Raw genomic sequence first — 18,722 nt, 5'->3', positions numbered from 1 at the left:
CAAACGCCTCCGTGGCCCACTGCCACAGCGCGGCCCGCTCCCTCTCTTCAGGGAGCGGCCTTCGCACAGAAGGCAGCGGCGAGAAGCGCTGGAACGCCGCCGCGGGCAGCGGAGTTGAGTTACCACCACCAGCTGCGCTACCCTACTACGGCGCCCCAGCGCCTGCCCAGCCTCCACCCCGCCCCGCTCCTGGCACCGGCCGCGGAGAGCTGGCAGCGCGGAGCGGGCACGCTGCGGCCGTCAACGAGTGGCGGGCGGAGCCGGGCGGTCACGGGGAGGAGTCTGCGCAGCCACGGGCTGCGCTCCGCCGTGCGTCGGCCGTGGTTGGCTACCGCGGCTGCCGCTCGCGAGGCGGCGGCGGTGTCGGACGGGGAGGCGCCGGGGAGGGTGGCGGTTGGCCGGAGGTCGCTCGGCGCCTGTGCGCAGCATGGCCGCGGCTGTGGTGCTCGGGGGACCGGCGGGCTGGTGGCGCTGGCACCGGGGGGTGCGTGCCGCTCGCGCGGCGATGGGTAAGGACCTGTCTCTCCCCGCGGCACCGCGCTGACACGGGCGGCGGGCAGGCCGGGCCTGGCTCGGGGCTCGGCCGGGCAGCGTCGCCGGTCCCCGCGCTGTCATGGGCGGCTCCGCGCCACGCGGGCCCCGCGTCGCCCCGCCGAGCGGCGGCCGAGGGAATGGAACCCCCGGGAGCGCGGCAGGGCTGTCACGGCGCGGTGCGGCCGCACGAAGTCCGCTGCCCAAGGTCCGCTGCGAAGGTCGCCTCAGGGGCTCGGAGTGGCCTCACTGCATCAGTGTTCTGCCTCTTTTACTTCAAATAGCATGCGTGGAGAGTGAGAGAACACACACGTGTTCTTTGCGGAACCAATGACACGTTAACGGTACCAGCGATCTGGATCTGTTCTCTTCAGCCGTCTTAATCATTGCACCAAGTTATTTCCCGTACCTGAAGGCAGACCCAGCAGTTTTTCCCGTGAGAGTTCCACACGTGCTTGGTTGGTAGTGAAAGGGAGGGTTGCGTTTCAGTGTCCTCTCAGTGCTAGGGGAAGAGGAATGCTCTGGCAGAGCGGGTGCCCAAATCTTTTCCTTCTCTGAGCCTTGAAAGCATGCTTCAGCATCACAGTTTTACCCGCTGAAGCAGATAACTGAAAGCATTCCCTCAGCAGCATTTTCAGTGTCATTTTGGAAGTGATGTAACCAGCCAATATCAGTAGCAGCTCACGTATGTCATGTTAGGCTCCCAACAGACTAGGAGGTGAAGACTTTTCAAGTAGTAAAATGGAAGAGAGATATTATTTTATGTGGTATATGCTTTTAAAATAATGGCACTTAAAGAGATTTGGGAATTACTCAGATCATTACTTTAAGTTTTTAAATTCTGATTTGGCCTCAAACCTCATTTAAACAGATCAATGAAAAGTGTATAACACTTAATTTTGAAATTAGCTTTCAGTGTTATCTTGCTCAATTTTATCTCTGTTACTAATGCATGATATTTCTTCATGGTTGCAGCTCTGATTTTATGCCAGGTAACAGCTCAAGTGCAACAGGTGTATCAGTCATGCGCTAGTAAAGTTAAATACAAGATTCCTGCTTGTGTGTTTAGTACCTTTAGTGACGCTGCCAATTTTGTAGCAACAGCTTCCAGTGCATTTTGAATTTTCTGTATATGGTAGTCATCAGGAATATCTGCATAAGAGCTTTGACATCCCATTCTGATCAATATCCTGGTCTCCATGTTTCATGTTAAGAATGCAACACACATGAAGATGGTTGGTGGTGAGCGCAGCTGCAAAAAGCAACCAAAACCACCACACTGACTCTTTAAGTTGAAAAATACAGTTTGTCATTGATTGAAAGACCTGATCAAGAAACTGACTATAAGGAGAAATTGTGTCTCTCTGGAATTTCCCACAGAACAAATTTTCACCTATAGTGTTTAAACTATTGACTTAGTAGTGACTGCACTGAAAGTCCTTCTGACTCTGAAAACTGTTCATGGGATGAAGAAAATTAAGCTTTCTTATCTGCTAAGCTCTATTGCACTGTTACATGTCTAGATGTCCTCATATCTAATGTCTTTATTAGGTTTGCAACTCTTTTCTTTGGCTTTCAGTAGACTAAAAGTTGTATTTTGATTAGAGTTTTCAATGAGCATTGTTCTGAATGAAACACCATGATAGAGAAGGAGCTCTGCCCGCTCTGACGAATCTGTCCAACACAACATAGCATGTCCAACATAACAGTTTTGTCAGTGGTCTCTTGCCATTCACTTACAGAATGTTCCTTAGTTTGTTAATTGCTCTTGGACAACAAACCATGGTGGGTTGTTTCTTCTATATGTACTAGAGACTTAAATCTTCTGGGAGGAAATAGATGAAGGCACCTTGGTTATGTATGTTCATGTACTGGCAAACTGGATAGTTGACAGAGAAGGTATTGTCTTGTGATGTTGCTGACAAAGATGCTTCTTGGAGAGGGTGTTCATGATCTTAAAGTACTTTTTTGGGCTAGGTGTAGATAAATCCTTCCTGGGGACTGCTAGTAGGGATGAAGGAAGAGGGATGTTTGTGGCTGACAAAGATTTACAGGTGAAAGAAATGCATCATCTGAGGGAGCTGTTCATCAAAGAAGATGATACCCTACTAGAGAGTGCAAATGTCATTGCCAATAGCTCTGGATGAGTAAAAGGAACCCATTTAACTTAACAGTTTAATAGCACTTCTGTTGATGCACTAGCTGTGTGTGAACTGTTAGGTGATTCCATGCTCTGGTGCAGAGAAGCATTAATTACTAAGCAGGGATTACAGCTGAAAGACCTACTGCTCTAAAGCCCAGCACATTACTTAGTTAAGAGATCAAGTGTACACTTGATGTTCTTTTTAGATGAAAATACTTAGTACATGTTTTTGCCTTTATTACATTAACAAACATTTAATGAGTTATACCTACAGGAAAGAAAAATGTAAGATGTAAGAATACTGACACTTAGAAGATAGTGTGTCTGTTTCTCATCAGCAAAACTTTACAGAGGCAAGGAGAACCAAGTGGGACATTTTCAATGTAAAGCTGGCCAAATTTAGAGTCTTGTAATCTTAAATTATGATTTTGGCAGAGTGCAGTTCACAAAATCATTGTGTAAACTTTAAAAGCCTGTGACCCTTGGGCAATTTAAATTCCATTGGCAAAGCTTCTAGGAGCAGAGAGACCTGATGCTACATGAGTACAGCTAATCTTCCTAACTTCTGTGTTTCTTCATCTGTTTCCCTCCAGGATCTACTTCAGTAGAGACTGTAGCAGTTTCTGTAGAGACTGTGCACAAAATACAGAAGCTCTCTCTATCCTTGTTTTCAAAGCAGGAAAGTGAAAAGGGTGATGTTTTTTGTTGTACCAAAGCTCCATATACTGAATCGGGGCAACGGCTTTCATTTAGTGGCTCATACTGAGCTGCTGTCATGCTTCCCTGTCCATGTCAAAGTTCTTCACTTTCAACTGTTCTTCTGTACTTTCACTTCAACTTCAACTGTACTTTCTCATACAACCCCAAACAAAAAGAACAGCCTTCTTTGTCAGCTTCAACTCACTATGGGCATCTTCCCATACTCCTGTTAATTCTCATCTTTCTGGATGGGAAAGAACCCAACATTCAGTGATCTAGAGGGATCAGGATTGTTAGTATGACTCCCAGCCACTCTAGTTAGGGAATTCATACCAGAGATGAATTTGTGAGTTCTTATCCTTTGTGCCAGTTATATTTACCATGTTTGGCATGGAAGCTAGGAATTCCAGCTCAGGAGCTAGGCACTTTTGGTGAACATAGTTCAAGATGTATTTTTTACACCCGAAAAGTAAGTAAAAGAGCTGAAATTACAGTTGAAAAATCACTGATTTCTTGGGCCTGCTCTTGGCCAGTTAGTCTGTGCCTTAGAGTATAGGCAGACTGGACCTTTTCCAGCCATACTGTCTGTGATCCTAGCCAACCACTAGTTTTTGGGTTTTTTTCTTTGAATAGAGGAAGATGGACTCTGCACTGCATATTGTCTGTGCAGTCTACTCTTTACAGTGAATTCAAGGCACCAATGGATTTGAAATCTCTTCTTAAAGCTCTAAGAATTATTAACTCAGGAAACAATCTAAAATGAAGTGTGTGTGAAGTGATCTTTTAAACTTGTAGCTGTCATTGCTCAGGTTCAAAAAGAAAGTTACTTTAAATAGTCTGTAGTAGCTAGAAAAGACTTGCTTTTGAGGTCATTGACAGGCCAGGTATTCTAAGGACAGGATTAAAGACAGGTTGCTGTCTGTGCACTTCTGACTTTCCTTTCTTATTGGATGTATGTTGTTCAAGAAAAAGCATTTTGAAATTCATGAACTCGTACTGATTTTCTTTCTGAAATTATTTTTAAGGGAAAATTCTTGTGCAATTACACAGATTTAATCAAGCATATATATTATAGGATAACTTGTCATTGCAAAACATTTATCTGTATTGTGTGTAAGCCCCTAATATGGTGGGAGGATTGTGAGTAGATCCTCATCAGTGCAGTCTTAACAGGCACAGGATTCCATGAGCACAAACTCCTTCAATAATAATGAAGACTCTCCCAGAAAAAGCCAAAATTATTTGAATTAGTGTAGCTGTAGCTGGCTTTGCTAACAATTAATTTCGTGTATAAATTAACCTAATGCTACTAGTCCTGTTTCCAGTGAAGGAAAATTAATTGCTTGTGGTATCAGCAACTATTTCAAAAGTAGCTTCTGTTGCTCCTGTTATTGATGTTCTGTATTCTGTTAGTTGTTGGAAGTGAACTGAGCATTTTTTCAGCTATGCGACTGCAGTTGATTTTCTCATTAAAGTAAAATGGACTCAGTGCCACAAGGACAATTTCTGCAAATGCTTCACAATTGATGGGGTTGGCTAAGCATATATATATGTGGATTTGCAGAGTATGAATCCAGAGGTTCTTGAATTATACACTTCTTAAAAAAACCAAGTGTGTGCCTTGTATTCAGAACTGTAATGTAAACAGTACCTAGGTATTCAAGCTGGATATCACTTTCCATGGTGATACCTGTGGAGTTTCATCTAATATGAAAGTCCAAAAAATCAGATCTTGAAGAGTCTGTCTGGCAACCTCCCATTGGCTTAAACAGTCATTATGTTATATTATGTGCCAGGATTTTAGAAGTAGTTGATTAAAATGTGATTGAAATCAGCACTGGTATGTATGCTTGTTTGTAAGGTAATTTTATCAATCTTTTAAAACAGTTTTCTTGTGTTTGAGTACCTGAGGATCTGGAGGTTTCTTAAAGTTATCAAATTATATAATACTGAAGTGGCAGATTTAATGTTGGACTGTGAAAAGTTAATGAAGAAGACAGAAGCTAAGTCAGGGATTGGACTATTACTCTAAGAAGTCTCGTTTCCTGTAGATTGGAATATTAATTAGCATAGAAAAGGAAATGACACCTGATTCATTAACTTTGAAGAAAAAAGATAACCACAGAGGTAGCCAAAAGGGGAAACAGTAGAACATGGTGAGACAAAACTGTTAGGACTGGCGGGGATGTTGCCTCATATTACGGCTGATCTATATCTAAGCCTTTTGCGGATGTTGTGAAATAATGGGCCTTAAGGAAGGCATTATAGTAGAATGAGTTAGCTTCATAGACATTTACACTGAGGAGGGTCCTTGAGAAGTCATAGAAGTACTTGTTGGCAATAGGTCTGTTGTTATGGCCCAATTGCCAGAGGCTTTTCGTATCTTAATCGTAGAATGTGATGATAGGCAATCATGGGAAGTCATTAAAACAAAGCAGACTTCTGTGGTGGCATGGTGATGGTGGAGACAAGCAAGGCAGGGTGAAGTGAAGAAATGGCACAAAGCAGCGTGAGCAAAATGTCCTTCTCAGTTCCCAGTATTTCCTTGAAGGACAAGACAAAATTGCATGCATTGAAGCAAGTGGCCAAGGTTTGGCATAACTGAGAGAAAAGCTGCATCTCACATGTGCTTAAGGTTTTCCTAGAATTAAGGTAAATAACATCCCCTGGTATTACGGGATATAGAAGAAAGATGCTGAAAACCAGGACTTGAACCTCTGCAGTAAGCTGGAAGCTGCTGGCTAGCAAACAGAGTAGTTTTAGGTCAATGGAAGTGGGGAAGTCTGACTCATAGAAACTATGAGAAGAAGGGACTTCAAGCTGATCTCCATGACTGATGGTGGTGTTTTAAGCTCTTTGTTCATTTGTTTCCTAGATTTGGCATGTAGCGCTTCTTAAAAAAAGCAGAGTGCTCTTTCTGTGACTTATCTCAGTTTGCACTAAGTGTTTTCCCAGTACATTTTTATTTTAAATTGTGCTACTTCTGTAGCTATGTAATTATTGCAGGCATCTGCTGAAACCATCTCAGACCAAAAGTTCTCTCAACGAACTTGATCTATTAAATGTGGCACTTCCAAAATAGTGCTGGAGATGAAAGAGCATGACCATTGCTGGCTAAGGAGCTTAAAGTCAGAAAGACTTTAAAATGATTAATCAAGTGTTATTGGCCTAGAGAGGATTCTTCACTAAGCATTGAGACCTCTTAGAGTCCAGATCCAGCTTAAGCACTTCTGTATGTGTGCTTCTGAGTTGCAGTAGTTCCATAGCTAGCCTTGTTTCTGCTTGCTTTGTTGCCACATGCTTTAGCGTTTATTCCGCATAACTTTTTCCTTTCTTGTAAAGGAGAAATTATCCTGTGTAATCAACAAAGAAATCTAGGAGCCACCAAATTTGCTGGCATTGGGTCAGGAGTGTTAAAAGTGGTGAAACATTGCTTGCAGTATGTGAATGCCTGCAACAGTACTTTCTATCCAGCATGCTAGAGACCTGCAAAACTAGTGAGTAATCCAGCATTTGATAGTCACTAGCTACTTGTAAAAAGTAGCTGGCTGAAAGTGCAGTGTTTTCCATTGGTTATTGAATATACTTTATAGTTCTACCTTGGTAGCAGAGCAAATAGAATACAGCACACATTTCAGTAAAAATTTAATCATTTTGTATTTATACTGTATTTTGTTCTATTTTTCAATATTTGCTTTTAAACTGTAGTGCAAGTGATTCCGTGGCTCGAAGAATTGGCAGTGATTTATTACAGAGAATTTCACCTTTAGATTTGAGCTTTATGTCTGACTGCAGGATCAGAATAGTCTGGTTATTGCCTTTTTGTTAGGAGCTGCAGGAAATAAAGTGGCAGCCTCAGGCCACTTCTAGAGAACAAGTGCAATATCCCAGGGCTGTAGCCAAGAAGGTTGCAAAGAAGTCTGTAAAATATATATAAAAAATGATTTTGCTTATCCTGTTTAGGATTTAGACACATAACGGAACAGTGAAAAGCCCACATGCTTCTAAGTCCTCTTCTCAGACTGAAACTCTGATTTTAGCTTTCAGGGATGTTGCTAAAGTTTGATTATTACTATGCTTTTTGAAGCATCTACATTTTCCCCAATAAAATAATTTTATCTGACAAGTAGGAAAATCGTTCTGGTATGGTATTTGTGGTTCAGTGTAAGCTTTACAGTTTAAATTATGTGAAATAGGATTCACATTTCCACACTTTTTAAGCTTAAATATTTAAGTTGTGTAAATCGTGCTTTTTGTTGTGTTATTATCACACTTTAAGATATGGAAATATTGATATTTATTGTTTTGAAATCAGTGTGTTCTAGGGCAATGGCTTCCAAAACTCCCGTTGGATTCATTGGTCTCGGTAACATGGGAAATCCAATGGCGAAAAACCTGATAAAACATGGATATCCAGTAATTGCATATGATGTTTTCCCAGAAGCTTGCAAGGAATTTCAAGACCTGGGTGCTCAGGTATAGTAGTACACTTTCTGTATTCTGACAATAACTGTATGTATTCAGTGGTGTTTACATGTAATGGTTTTTAAATAATCTGTTTGGGTTGTTTTTTTGTTTTGTTTTGGTGAAGATCCTATTCAGAACTAAACAATTTAGCGAATACAATCACAATCTGTGAGATTTTACGTCGAGCAAAGACACAATTCCACCCTAAGCAATTTTCATACTGTCAGCCAGAATTGCTACCTGTTTTGATTTTTTGTGTGTTTTTGTTGTATGTTCTTTTATGAGTGTAAGTTGATGGCCTGTTCTTTCGCCTCCTTTCTGTTGCTTCCTCCTCCCCCAGGTCTAGATGGCCAGTGAGCTACTTTTCATCTGGTTCCTACTTTGACCTTTTCAGGTTAGATGACCCTAGTTAAAAATTCCTGCTGGCATAGCTGTAAGGGTTATAGGGACATATGAGCTTTCCTGCTGCTTCAAGGTGCAGTCCTCATGGGTTGGGGAAAAACCTAATTATTTAAGTGCTTATTTTCTTGGAGGTGAGGAAGGTTATAGTGAGAGAAGAGGAAGAAATGAAAAGGAAAATGGGGGGAAGGAAATTGATCACATTAAGGAGGCTTACCTTCCTGCCATATACCCTGTGAAATCTTGGCCGTGTTCCAGCCAGTGCTATTGCTTTTGTTAGTCTGTTAATGCACCCAGAAACTCATTTCATTTTTCACGTGGTTGGGGCTTCTTTTCTGTATGTTTGAAACGTATTTGTGTGGCTTTCACGTACTTCAGAGCTATAGCAGTTCAGATAGTTGTGGATGAAGGATAGGTACGTAGAACATGGAAATAAAGAATGTGCTTGATTAAGGAGAAACCAATACAGAAGTCATACATGGAAGAAATTTTGCATCAGTGGCAAGGAAATTTTAGATAAATCTAGATAGAAGAACTGTATGCCATGAAAGTCTAAACTTTTGGAGCTAATTGCAGCTGTTTTAAATAATGAGATAACATCAAGATTAATGACAGATAAAACAGTAAAATGCACCTCTTGATAATTAATTATAGTTCCCTGGAAATAATTACAAAATCTTGGCTTGAAGGGGGAAAATAAGCTTTTCAGCTTGTTTTCCTAACTGCTGTTCTTATTTCATTGAAGTTGGTGAGACTCTCAGTGATGAACTGGATCCTGAAGTAAGAGGCTGCATGGATGAAATGGTTTGAACAATTGCTTGTGTTCTAAATTCACTTTCTGCAGTGAGATCTCTTTACCGTGCCTACCCATTTGGGTAACTTATTGCCACAGTAATAGAATCTTTAGCGTCCACTGCAAGACTTCATGTGTGATATTATAGATGAACTGTAATGCTTTAAGAGCCAAACGTATGTTTTAAGATTGTAAATCACTAATAGAATACGTGAGTAGGCTTAAACACAAATAAAACACACTTAAAGAAAATATTAGAACATAACTTCCTCTTTTTGATCTACAAGTGTAAATCCTACCTCAACACTTTTCTCAGGACTTAGAAACTTGTGAGTCCAAGGGGCCTTGTAGAAACTGATGTAGAAGGAACATTGGGCTCTCAGGACTGCTTTTTCTTTCATCTGGCTGGTGGGGTAAAACTATCAGGAATGTTACAGACATGAAAGGATGCTCCCCAGGAGACAGTAAATGTCCTCAAATGTCCATTGTTTAAAGTCAGTGCTACTGCCAGGGTAGATGGGTTGTTTGATTATAAAGACTGCATATTGTATGACTCCAGTTTCCTTATCCTCTGAAGTAAGGACTAGGAGGTAGTATATGTAAGGAGGCAGTCACCTGCCTGCTGATAGTGACTGGTAAGGGAAAAACTGGCTGAGTGGGAGTTATTCACCCCTCTAGCAGCTGGGGTGAAAATTGCAGGTTTACAAATAATGAGTAGTACTGTGAGCAAGCAAACTTCCTGCGCTCTTGTTCTCTACTGTATTTTTGCTTTCCTCACATTTAACCTTTTCTTTCTCACAGTGCTGTGCATATATATTAAACTTACTTTGCCTCAGTTTATGTATCTTTGAATCATATCTCAAATTTGGAAAAACTACTGAAGTCAGTTGATGAGTGAAGCAGCATAAACATGGAGCATTTTTCAGTGTATTTAGTGAGAATGGCACTAATCAGCCAACTGCTAATTGACTCACTGTAAGTATAAAGAAAAAAATAGGGAAGTATTTTAGAACAAATATAAGCAGATGTACATGCTGGAGGACATAAGCCAATAATGACCAGTGTGAAGAAAAGTCTGAGCCTATCCAATTGCATACTGCAAAAATTAGCTTGAACTGACTTATGTCAGAAGATATATAGAACTTGGGCTGCCAGTCTGTCCTATTATGTTCTATATTAGTAGTCAGCAATTAGTATTTGGTATTATTTTTTCAGAGTTACATCCATATTCATAGTAACTTCAAATGCTTAATGTTTTTTAATAACGTCCAAATCATTCAGGTTAACTTACAATTCTGAGACGTAAAGTTCCAAATAAAAAAAAAAAAAATCATGCTGCATGTTGGAAGAACTAGATAGGTTTCCTCTGAGAATTGCTAATTATATTTGTACCAAAAAATCAAGAATAACAATTCCCATTTGGATTTTCATGTTTTTTGTTATGTACTTCAAGGTGGCAAAATGATTTTCCTTTGTGTGATTGCAGAAGCGCTGTCACAGTTAGTGTGCATTCTTAGTCTCATTTTTTCCTTTCTGATACATTTTTGTAATTTGAAATTATAAATTGCAAATTGTCACATTTTGAAAGATATTAATGGAAAAATGAATTTCTGTATAGATGACTATTGTATTATGTCTTCTATCTGTGTTGCCTGAGCTTTCTTTATATCTGCCAGGCTACAATAAAACAGCTTCATCCTATCTGTAAAGCCAAGTGGAAATGTGAGGCTGTTACAGTTTTTAATTTGTGTGCAAAATATTGCATTTTTCAACTCGTTGAAAGATTAAAATGGACCACAGGAACTTCAGTTGATAGCTTGCAAACCTTTGAGAACACTCGAGGTAATATTTTCAAGTAAGAAGATGTATATAAATCCAAGTTCTAATTTCACATTTCCTCTCTACTCCTCTAATAATACACATTGGGACTGAACTGAACCAGAGACACTCTGAACTAAAGGCAAAAGTGTCATACACAAGTCATAAAATTAACTAATCAGGTATAGAATCCTTTCTGCTTGTAATTGCCTCATTTATTCTTCCTAATGTTTGTTCTTTGGGCTAGGATATGTTTTCTTTTTCTATCTGTGCATGATACCAGATATTTTATATAGTATTAAACTTACACTTTCAAAACAAAATGTACAAGTTTTTAAGTCCTTTTTTATTTTAGAACTTTAGAATATACAGTCTTCCCTTCTTTCACTTGTTTCACAACAGTAGCAGTCAAGAAGCTTATCTTGAATTCCAGGAGTCATTTAAGATGTTACTCATCATTTCTTCCTGACATGTACAAAAATGCTTTCTTTGGTGCTAAGATCTTAAAAAAAACGTTGTATATTAGAAGATAATATATTCACATAAGTGCCTTTAATATCAAAACTAACACAAAAAGTTAACAAATACCTGTAGGTATAAACAAATAGGGAATGGTGAAACCAGATAATCTCTTTGCTCATTTGTATACCTTAGAGAAAAGAATCAATCTTTAGAAAGCTTTTAAACTGCAATTTCTTAAACCCTAATGCCATGTGGAATGGAAATTCTGATTTATTCATACTGAGTAATAAATGCATATAAAATTGTACTTCAAATATTTCTTAAAAGTTCTAACAATGTATTTTTCAATTTGTTCAGACATTTTGGTGAATGATGCTTGAGCTGGTAATTTTTTCCTTTAAAAATGTCAATATAATATTTTGATAAACTTCATTTAGTTTATTTGATGTTATTTATGGTGAGGTTGGAGATACAGTAAGTCTTTTTTTTTTCTTTTTTCCTCAGTCTCCCTCTCTCAGTTAGAGGAATCCAAGAACAAAAAATTCCAAAAGATTGGAATCTGAGAAAAAAAAAGAGATTTTTGTGATTCTTAATGTTGTTCCTACTTAGAAACGTAGAACAGTATTTTCTTTAGAGGCATGTTTTAGAGCGAATTGAAGATTCATGAATAGATTACAAACATTTCCACTGATGGATGTTCTGGAGAAGCAGAACATCCTTTTCTATTTTATTTTTCTATTTTAATTTTTATGTTACTAATTCAAATTAATTGACATTTCCATTATAAGGGCAGATCTTGCCTTCTAGTTTTTTTACCTAGTCTAGTTTTTACTAATGAATTGCAAATACTTAAACTCTGCAAATGTTTGGCAGCTCTTTCTCAAAAAGGGAAAGCTTACTTAAATTTTCTTTTTTTTTTTTTTTTTTTCTTTTAAAGGTAACAGATTCCCCAGCAGATGTGGCTGAAAAAGCAGACAGAATTATTACCATGCTGCCTTCAAGTCCCAATGCAATAGAAGTTTACACAGGAGCAAATGGAATTCTAAAGTAAGAATTTACTGTAGTCTAAAGAATTCCCTCTTGTACTCAATTCGCTGTTACAGTGTTTGTCACATGATAGCTTCTAGTGGAAATGCTGTCAGGGCTTGAAGCAGTGATTGAGCATCTGGTGAGAAGGCAGGGCCAACCCAGGGTAGCTCAGGTGCAAGCAATACAATGCACCTGAGTGACCAGAAGGGATAGAACCAGGATCCACCCCTCTGCATACCTCATTTAAGGTTTGGCAGGGAAGGCAAGGGTAGTATACTGGAGATCCCTTCCTACCTGAGGGCTTTACAGGCTTTCTGAAGGTAAGCAGCTTCTTTCCCTTATTTCTGTTGCTGTTGCATCTGAATGGTTCTTTACTTGCTGTGGCCTTGGACCTTGCTGCTTTGCTGTCTTGTTGCTCTTTCTATTGTGCTACATAACTATTGCTGAGACTCTTAATGTGCTTTCAACATGCTTAATTTGGTACTCTATTTTTTTATTATTGATATTTCTAATTACATGAGAACTCTTAAACTGTGATTGTTTTGACTTGTGGCTAAAATCTAATTTTATTTCTAGTGGAATAACAATTTATGTGACTTTAAGACAACTGACTTACCAAACTTCTCAGATGCTCGTGTCTCTTACAGATAAGGTTATGCACTGCAGACAAGTGAAAGTATAGTAATTGCTGACAGCAATTACTTTTACTCTTCTCCTTGACATCAGATCTCATAAATGAAATACTCTGAAAGATGTAGTTGTTTCTCTTTGTATTAAAACTGTGTTAACATAGAATAGCTGTCAAGACTCTCTAATTTCACTCTTATTGTTTGTATTCTTGGCAGACTCCTTACTATTGATAAAGGAATTCTGGAATTTTTATACAAAAATGAACAGGAAGGATCACTGAAAATTCTTGAATTTAGTGTTGTATATCACACAAAACCAACCTGTGTTGCTGGTTAAGCTACAGTAACATCTGTGTCTGTTCATACTTAAGAGTGAAGATCAATGTTACAGTCAATTCCTTACTTTATTAGAGATAGTAGGTTTTTCTGAGTATAAAAGGTGAGTTAATCAGCTTCTCATTTTGGCTTATTAAAAATACTTTTATATACAACGCTGTTAAAAATAACTGTGTTCTGAATAGCTTGAGGTCTTGACCCAGAGTTCAGTGATTTTAGTGGATTTTGCACAGAAGTAGTGGACGGTAGGTCAGATTGCATCTTGAAGGAACCCTATGTTTTGCCATAAGGTTCCTGAAAAAGGAGATGCTCTTCCTGTTCCAAAAACCATGAAATGGGTCTGTTTTAGAGATGATTAGCTTCAGATTACCAGGGTTGTGTCTGACTGCTTTGACTGGGGAAAAAAATGTAAGAATTTGTCTGATACCTCAGTTTTACTTTGCTATTATTTTCCAAGTTCAGGTAGGCTTCAGTCTTCGGATCTGGGAAGAAAGTTGTTCACTTTGGCTTGCCTTTCCTTGTTTATTAATCAAGAAAATACCTGAAGAGTTTGTTTAGTCTTTAGCAGTGGTTTTATTAGCTTTTGTGGAGGGATTCCAACTGAGCCTAAAATCCATTATTTGCAGAGTTCTAGTAATAGAAATAGTTTCGGGGCTTGCCAAATTAATAAATGAATAGTATTTTAAAACCTCTTCTGCCATGTGCTCGTTGCTTCTAGCAAGATGACTACTCACTACCCAGATCTTGCAGGATCATACTGCTATCCGTCTTAATAATGTAGAGGAAGAAACATACATACAGATGAGAAAAATACAGTAGGTCTTCTAAAACTGATAAAATTATAGTTGTTGATTGTAGGCTATATTAAGGAGTAATGACTAGAAAATGAAAGCAGGAAAGAAAAATTGCTCTCCATTTCAACATAGGAAGTAGTAGTTGCTTTCTTCCCTTACTGTCTGTAGTTTAATTCTGCACAAAGCAGGACTGAGCAGATCTAAGTCTCTGTAGCTTATACCCTTCAGGGAAGAAGGGTAATTGGATCAGTCCCACAAATCTGTGCAAACAGCTGTGAGAGAACTGTATCCAGGATGGCAGTGCTTTGAAGGCTGCTTGGCAGTACTTACTACCTGCATTATACCAGTTAATACAGTTAATCTTCTGAGTACCTAATACTGAGAGAAACAGGATACAGAAAGCTGTCATGTAGTTTCTCAGTCTGCATATTCAAGAGAAGAAAGTGTCATTTGATATCATTTGATAGCAGTTTTTAATTGTTGCTCTGAGTGGCTTCTTCACTGACAACTGGTTTGACTTTTTTTTTTTTTTTTTTTAACTTTTTGAGCTTTTTCTGAAGAGAATATTGGTGTTATGGAACATCTAAGGGTTAATTTAGTCATCCTGCTGTTTCCAGGGATTTGTTCCACAGCGCACTGTATAGAATCATAGAGTCATAGGATCGTTAAGGTTGGAAAAGACCTCTAAGATCAAGTCCAACCACTGACCCATTGCCACTCTGTCCACTAATGATGTCCCCAGGTGCTACATCTACATAGTTCTTGAATGCCTTCCAGGATGGTGACTCCACCACTTCCCTGGGCACCCTGTTCCAATGAGCCACCGCTCTTTCTTAGAATAAATTTTTCTTGGTATCAACCTGAAATTTAAGGTTTGAAGTGTTAGGCATTTCTGCTGACACAAGGGAAGTTCACTTCTTCTATGGCTTTAAACTAAAAGAGGGGAAACTTAGGTTAGATGTTAGGAAAAAATTCTTTATTCAGAGGGTGTTGAGGAACTGGTGCAGGCTGCTTGGGGGAGATGTGGATGTCTCATCCTTGCAGCTGTTCAAGACCAGGTTGGATGGGGCCTTTGACAGCCTGATCCGGTGGGTGGCAGCCCTGCCCATGGCATGAGGTTGGAGCTCAGTGATCTTGAAGGTCCCTTCTAACCTTAGCTGTTCTACAATGCTTTGATTATTACTTGTCCTATCACTAGTTACTGGGGAGAAGAGGCCAGCCCCACCTTGCTGCGATCTCCTTTCAGGAAGCTGTAGAGAGCGATAAGGTCTCCCCTGAGCCTCTTCTCCAGATGCAGAAAGGCTCTTTGTCTAATGTAACATGTAGCTTTAAATTACTCACCTTTTTATGACTTAAAAATTATGCTATTAGATTTCATAGTGCTTGTGGGTCCAGTGGACATTAAATAATAGTGCAATTGAATGGAAGAAGGGCTAAGAGTATAGAAGGTTGTTGTTGTTGAAGGCATTTTAAATGTTAATTGCCTTTTTTTAATGACGTATGCAACTTTTTATGTTCCACCATTTGAGATACAACTTATCTGCATAAAATTAGTAGTTGTCAGCATGGCAATTTTTTCTACAGGTATTGCTTTTAAGTCTGTAATGGGGTTTTGATGTTCAAGTGCGATCTTTATGTAAAATAAATTGTGAAAATAATTAAAAGAATGCAATCAAACTATTCTGGTAAGATGCTTAAAATACTGTATATGAAAAGAAAACTGTAAGGTATTTAAAGTTTTAAGCAATATCAGCATTTAGTTCCATTGCTTAGAATGTATCTTCAGTGATCTGTATATGATGAACTGTTAAAGCTTATAAGATAGCAGGCTTTCCTAGGGAACTCCTTTTGTGTAGGTTTGGTTTTTTTTATGTAGTATTTAGTTTTTAAATTAAAAAAAAAAAAAATTACTGTTGCGTGCCTGTGTGTTTTTTAGATCTTACTGTGTTTTGAGTCATTGAGACTAGTGCAGTATACGCTCAACAGTATGTATGCTGAGTAGACCTTGCTCAGTGGAATTTAAAACTGTTTAATTACTAGTGTACAAAAAATGTGTATTTATCATGCTGAGAAAAGTCATTGCCATGGTAATTGCACCAGATATTTAATAGTAATTAATCTTTATTTTAGGAAAGTGAAGAAAGGCTCATTATTAATAGATTCCAGTACTATAGACCCTTCTGTTTCGAAAGAATTGGCTAAAGCAGTGGAAAAAATGGGAGCTGTTTTCATGGATGCACCAGTTTCTGGAGGTAAGTCTTCATTAACAGTTTACCTCATTGGATGTCTTGTCTTGTTAGCAATCTTAACTGCCACTCTGCACTCTTGTTAGCACGGGTTGCTTTTCTTGCTGTATGTGTACTATTCTTTTTTGTTTCATTACGTTAAAGATGATGATGATGTCTGTTTTCTATGTCATGGACAGATATTTACCTCTGTGGTAATAAGAGTTTAATGCTTTCTGTGAAACAAGGCACAATTCTGTTTGTCATCTCTTGGCTGAAGGCAGTGCTGTAGCAGTTAAAAATCTCAGGCTGGTAAACCAGATCTTCCAGTGCAGTGTATTTTTTGTTCTTTGATGCGATTGTACTACAGACTTTGGAGCAGTTGAGAAAGCTTGGTGTTTAAATTGCTTAGGAGTATTTTTACCCTGTAGGAATCTGCTTTTGTGATAGATCTGGAATAACTGAATTTTCACAAATTATGTGGTCCTTTTAATTTAGCTTCCTTCAGAAAGTTGTGTTATGATGCAGGTGTTCACATCACTTCAGTCTCCATGTATTTATGTCTGTTAGGGCAAAGCTATTTGGTTATTGTTGGGCAGTTCTTTTATTTTGTGTAAATTAAAGCTAAGAGAAAGGAGAAAAGAGGATTTCATTCTCAATGAATGAGAGTAGGAGGTTTCCTTGGGTTCATAATGGTTGAAGTGTGCGTGTGTGTTCTTGAAGCTGGAGATTGCTAACTATTGATTTCTGAGTACTGCATCTATTGTAAAAAATAATTTAGAGTAGGGAAGTCTTTCATTTTGTGGATGAAGGAGAGCAGAAGCATAAAATCAAGGTTTTGAAAACAGAACCATAGCTAGTTGTTGTTGAATTATTATCTGAAACTCCTAGAATTAGAAGATGAAGAAAATTCATTTTGTATGAGAAAATCTTGTGGATGTTTTTCACAATTCACTCTTAAAAAAATAATAATAATTGTTTTCTTTATTTTTACTGTCTTAATTAAGATGATTCAGATAGTTACACCTGAAATAATAAAAATGCAGGAGGTATGAGAGAATTTGGTTTTACGTTTTTTTTATCAAAAGCATGATGAACAAGATAGAAAGTGTACAGCTGATCATCAGGATGAGCGCAGATGAGGATCAAAACCTAACTTTTTTTTTTAAATCTTCGAGTGAAAATTGAGGTAGGATTTGACAACATATTAGTCATTAAAATATTCATCTCAATTCTAATGCGAAAACAAAGTAGGAAGAGCCAAAGGATATTCAAGATCAGTGGGGAAGACGAGACTCTTGCTCACAGCCAAAATATTAGATGTTCTTTTATAAAGTTAAATAAGTTCTCTGCAGAGGAATGAAAGGCACAGAGAAATGCATGTTGTGGGTGGCATGTGTTTATATCTGATCTGTTCTAAATATAGCATAGCTTTATTCTTATTCCTTGGGCAATTCTGACATCTTTTATGTGGTTCTCTTCAATCCCTTTTCCCCCCAAATATCTTGTTTATCTGAGGGAATTACTTTTTTTTTTTATTATTTTTTTGGACACATCTGTAATCTGTTTTTACTGATAATTTTTTTGCTTAAAGGCTGATTATGTTGTATCTATGAATAAAGTTTTGGTTTTTTTTATTCCAGAGCAACTCTAGCTGTCTTTTGGGTTTTGTTTCTTTGGGAAATGTTAGTGCTGAGACTGGGTTTATATTACACAATACCATTGACTAGTCTGAATACGCATAGCTGTTTTGGTGTTCAGTGGTTCATCTAAATACAAATTATTTGCTGTTTGATGTGAATTTCAGGTTAAGTGATATTCTGAAGGAGGGAGAAAGAATTTTGTGCCAAATAGCACACTGTTCATATCATGTTTAAAGAGTGGCCAGTTGCTAGAAAACTGGAGGTTAAATCTTCAGTGTTATGTTTTGGGTTTTTATATCTTTCAGGACCTAATGCATCTCGTCGTCCAGGGTATTTCTGTGTGTCCTGACTGCATTGTTGGTCATTAGACAAAACACTGGATGAAGTATGCTCAGCTCCCTAAAAATGGGCAGACGTTTTTCTGTTACTGTAAAATGCAATAGCCTTGGCAAGAGCATCAATGAGGGAATGTGTAGGGTGAAAGGAACTAGTGAGCCTAACTGTCGTTTTTAACCTGTGAGCTTACTAGTTACTGGCAGGTTATTCGACTTGTGTATTCAAGTATTTGGGGCATGCCTAATGGACGTTAGTGTTAATCTGCACTGTAATGAAACTGTTTCAAAAACCAAATAATATTTTGAAAATAGCTTTGTCTATTAACTTTGTGGAGAAATACTAGTGATTTTTATTCCTATTCTGACACTGCAAACAAAGTGTTTTAAGGCCTAGAGATAGTCAGATTACAGTAGCCTGT

The 18,722-nt window shown here is 38.4% G+C and overlaps 1 protein-coding gene across 1 annotated transcript in view; it reads left to right on the top strand.

Annotated features, from left to right (window-relative positions):
* The first annotated feature begins 304 nt into the window (after positions 1 to 304).
* The window catches only part of HIBADH (3-hydroxyisobutyrate dehydrogenase), an 81,002-nt gene continuing 62,584 nt past the window's right edge, over positions 305 to 18,722 (top strand). The window contains exons 1-4 of the mRNA XM_085226268.1: positions 305 to 509; positions 7,689 to 7,849; positions 12,250 to 12,359; positions 16,231 to 16,352. Coding sequence (XP_085082394.1) covers positions 428 to 509; positions 7,689 to 7,849; positions 12,250 to 12,359; positions 16,231 to 16,352 — 475 coding nt within the window. The 5' untranslated portion in view covers positions 305 to 427. The remainder of the gene's footprint in view (positions 510 to 7,688; positions 7,850 to 12,249; positions 12,360 to 16,230; positions 16,353 to 18,722) is intronic.

This window comes from Meleagris gallopavo, chromosome 6 (genome assembly GCF_905368555.1).
Source record: "Meleagris gallopavo chromosome 6, MGAL_WU_HG_1.1, whole genome shotgun sequence".
In the NCBI taxonomy this organism is placed as follows: Eukaryota; Metazoa; Chordata; class Aves; order Galliformes; family Phasianidae; genus Meleagris; species Meleagris gallopavo.
The sequence above is the reverse complement of the archived record's forward strand: the minus strand, read 5'-3'. Positions and strand labels throughout refer to the sequence as shown.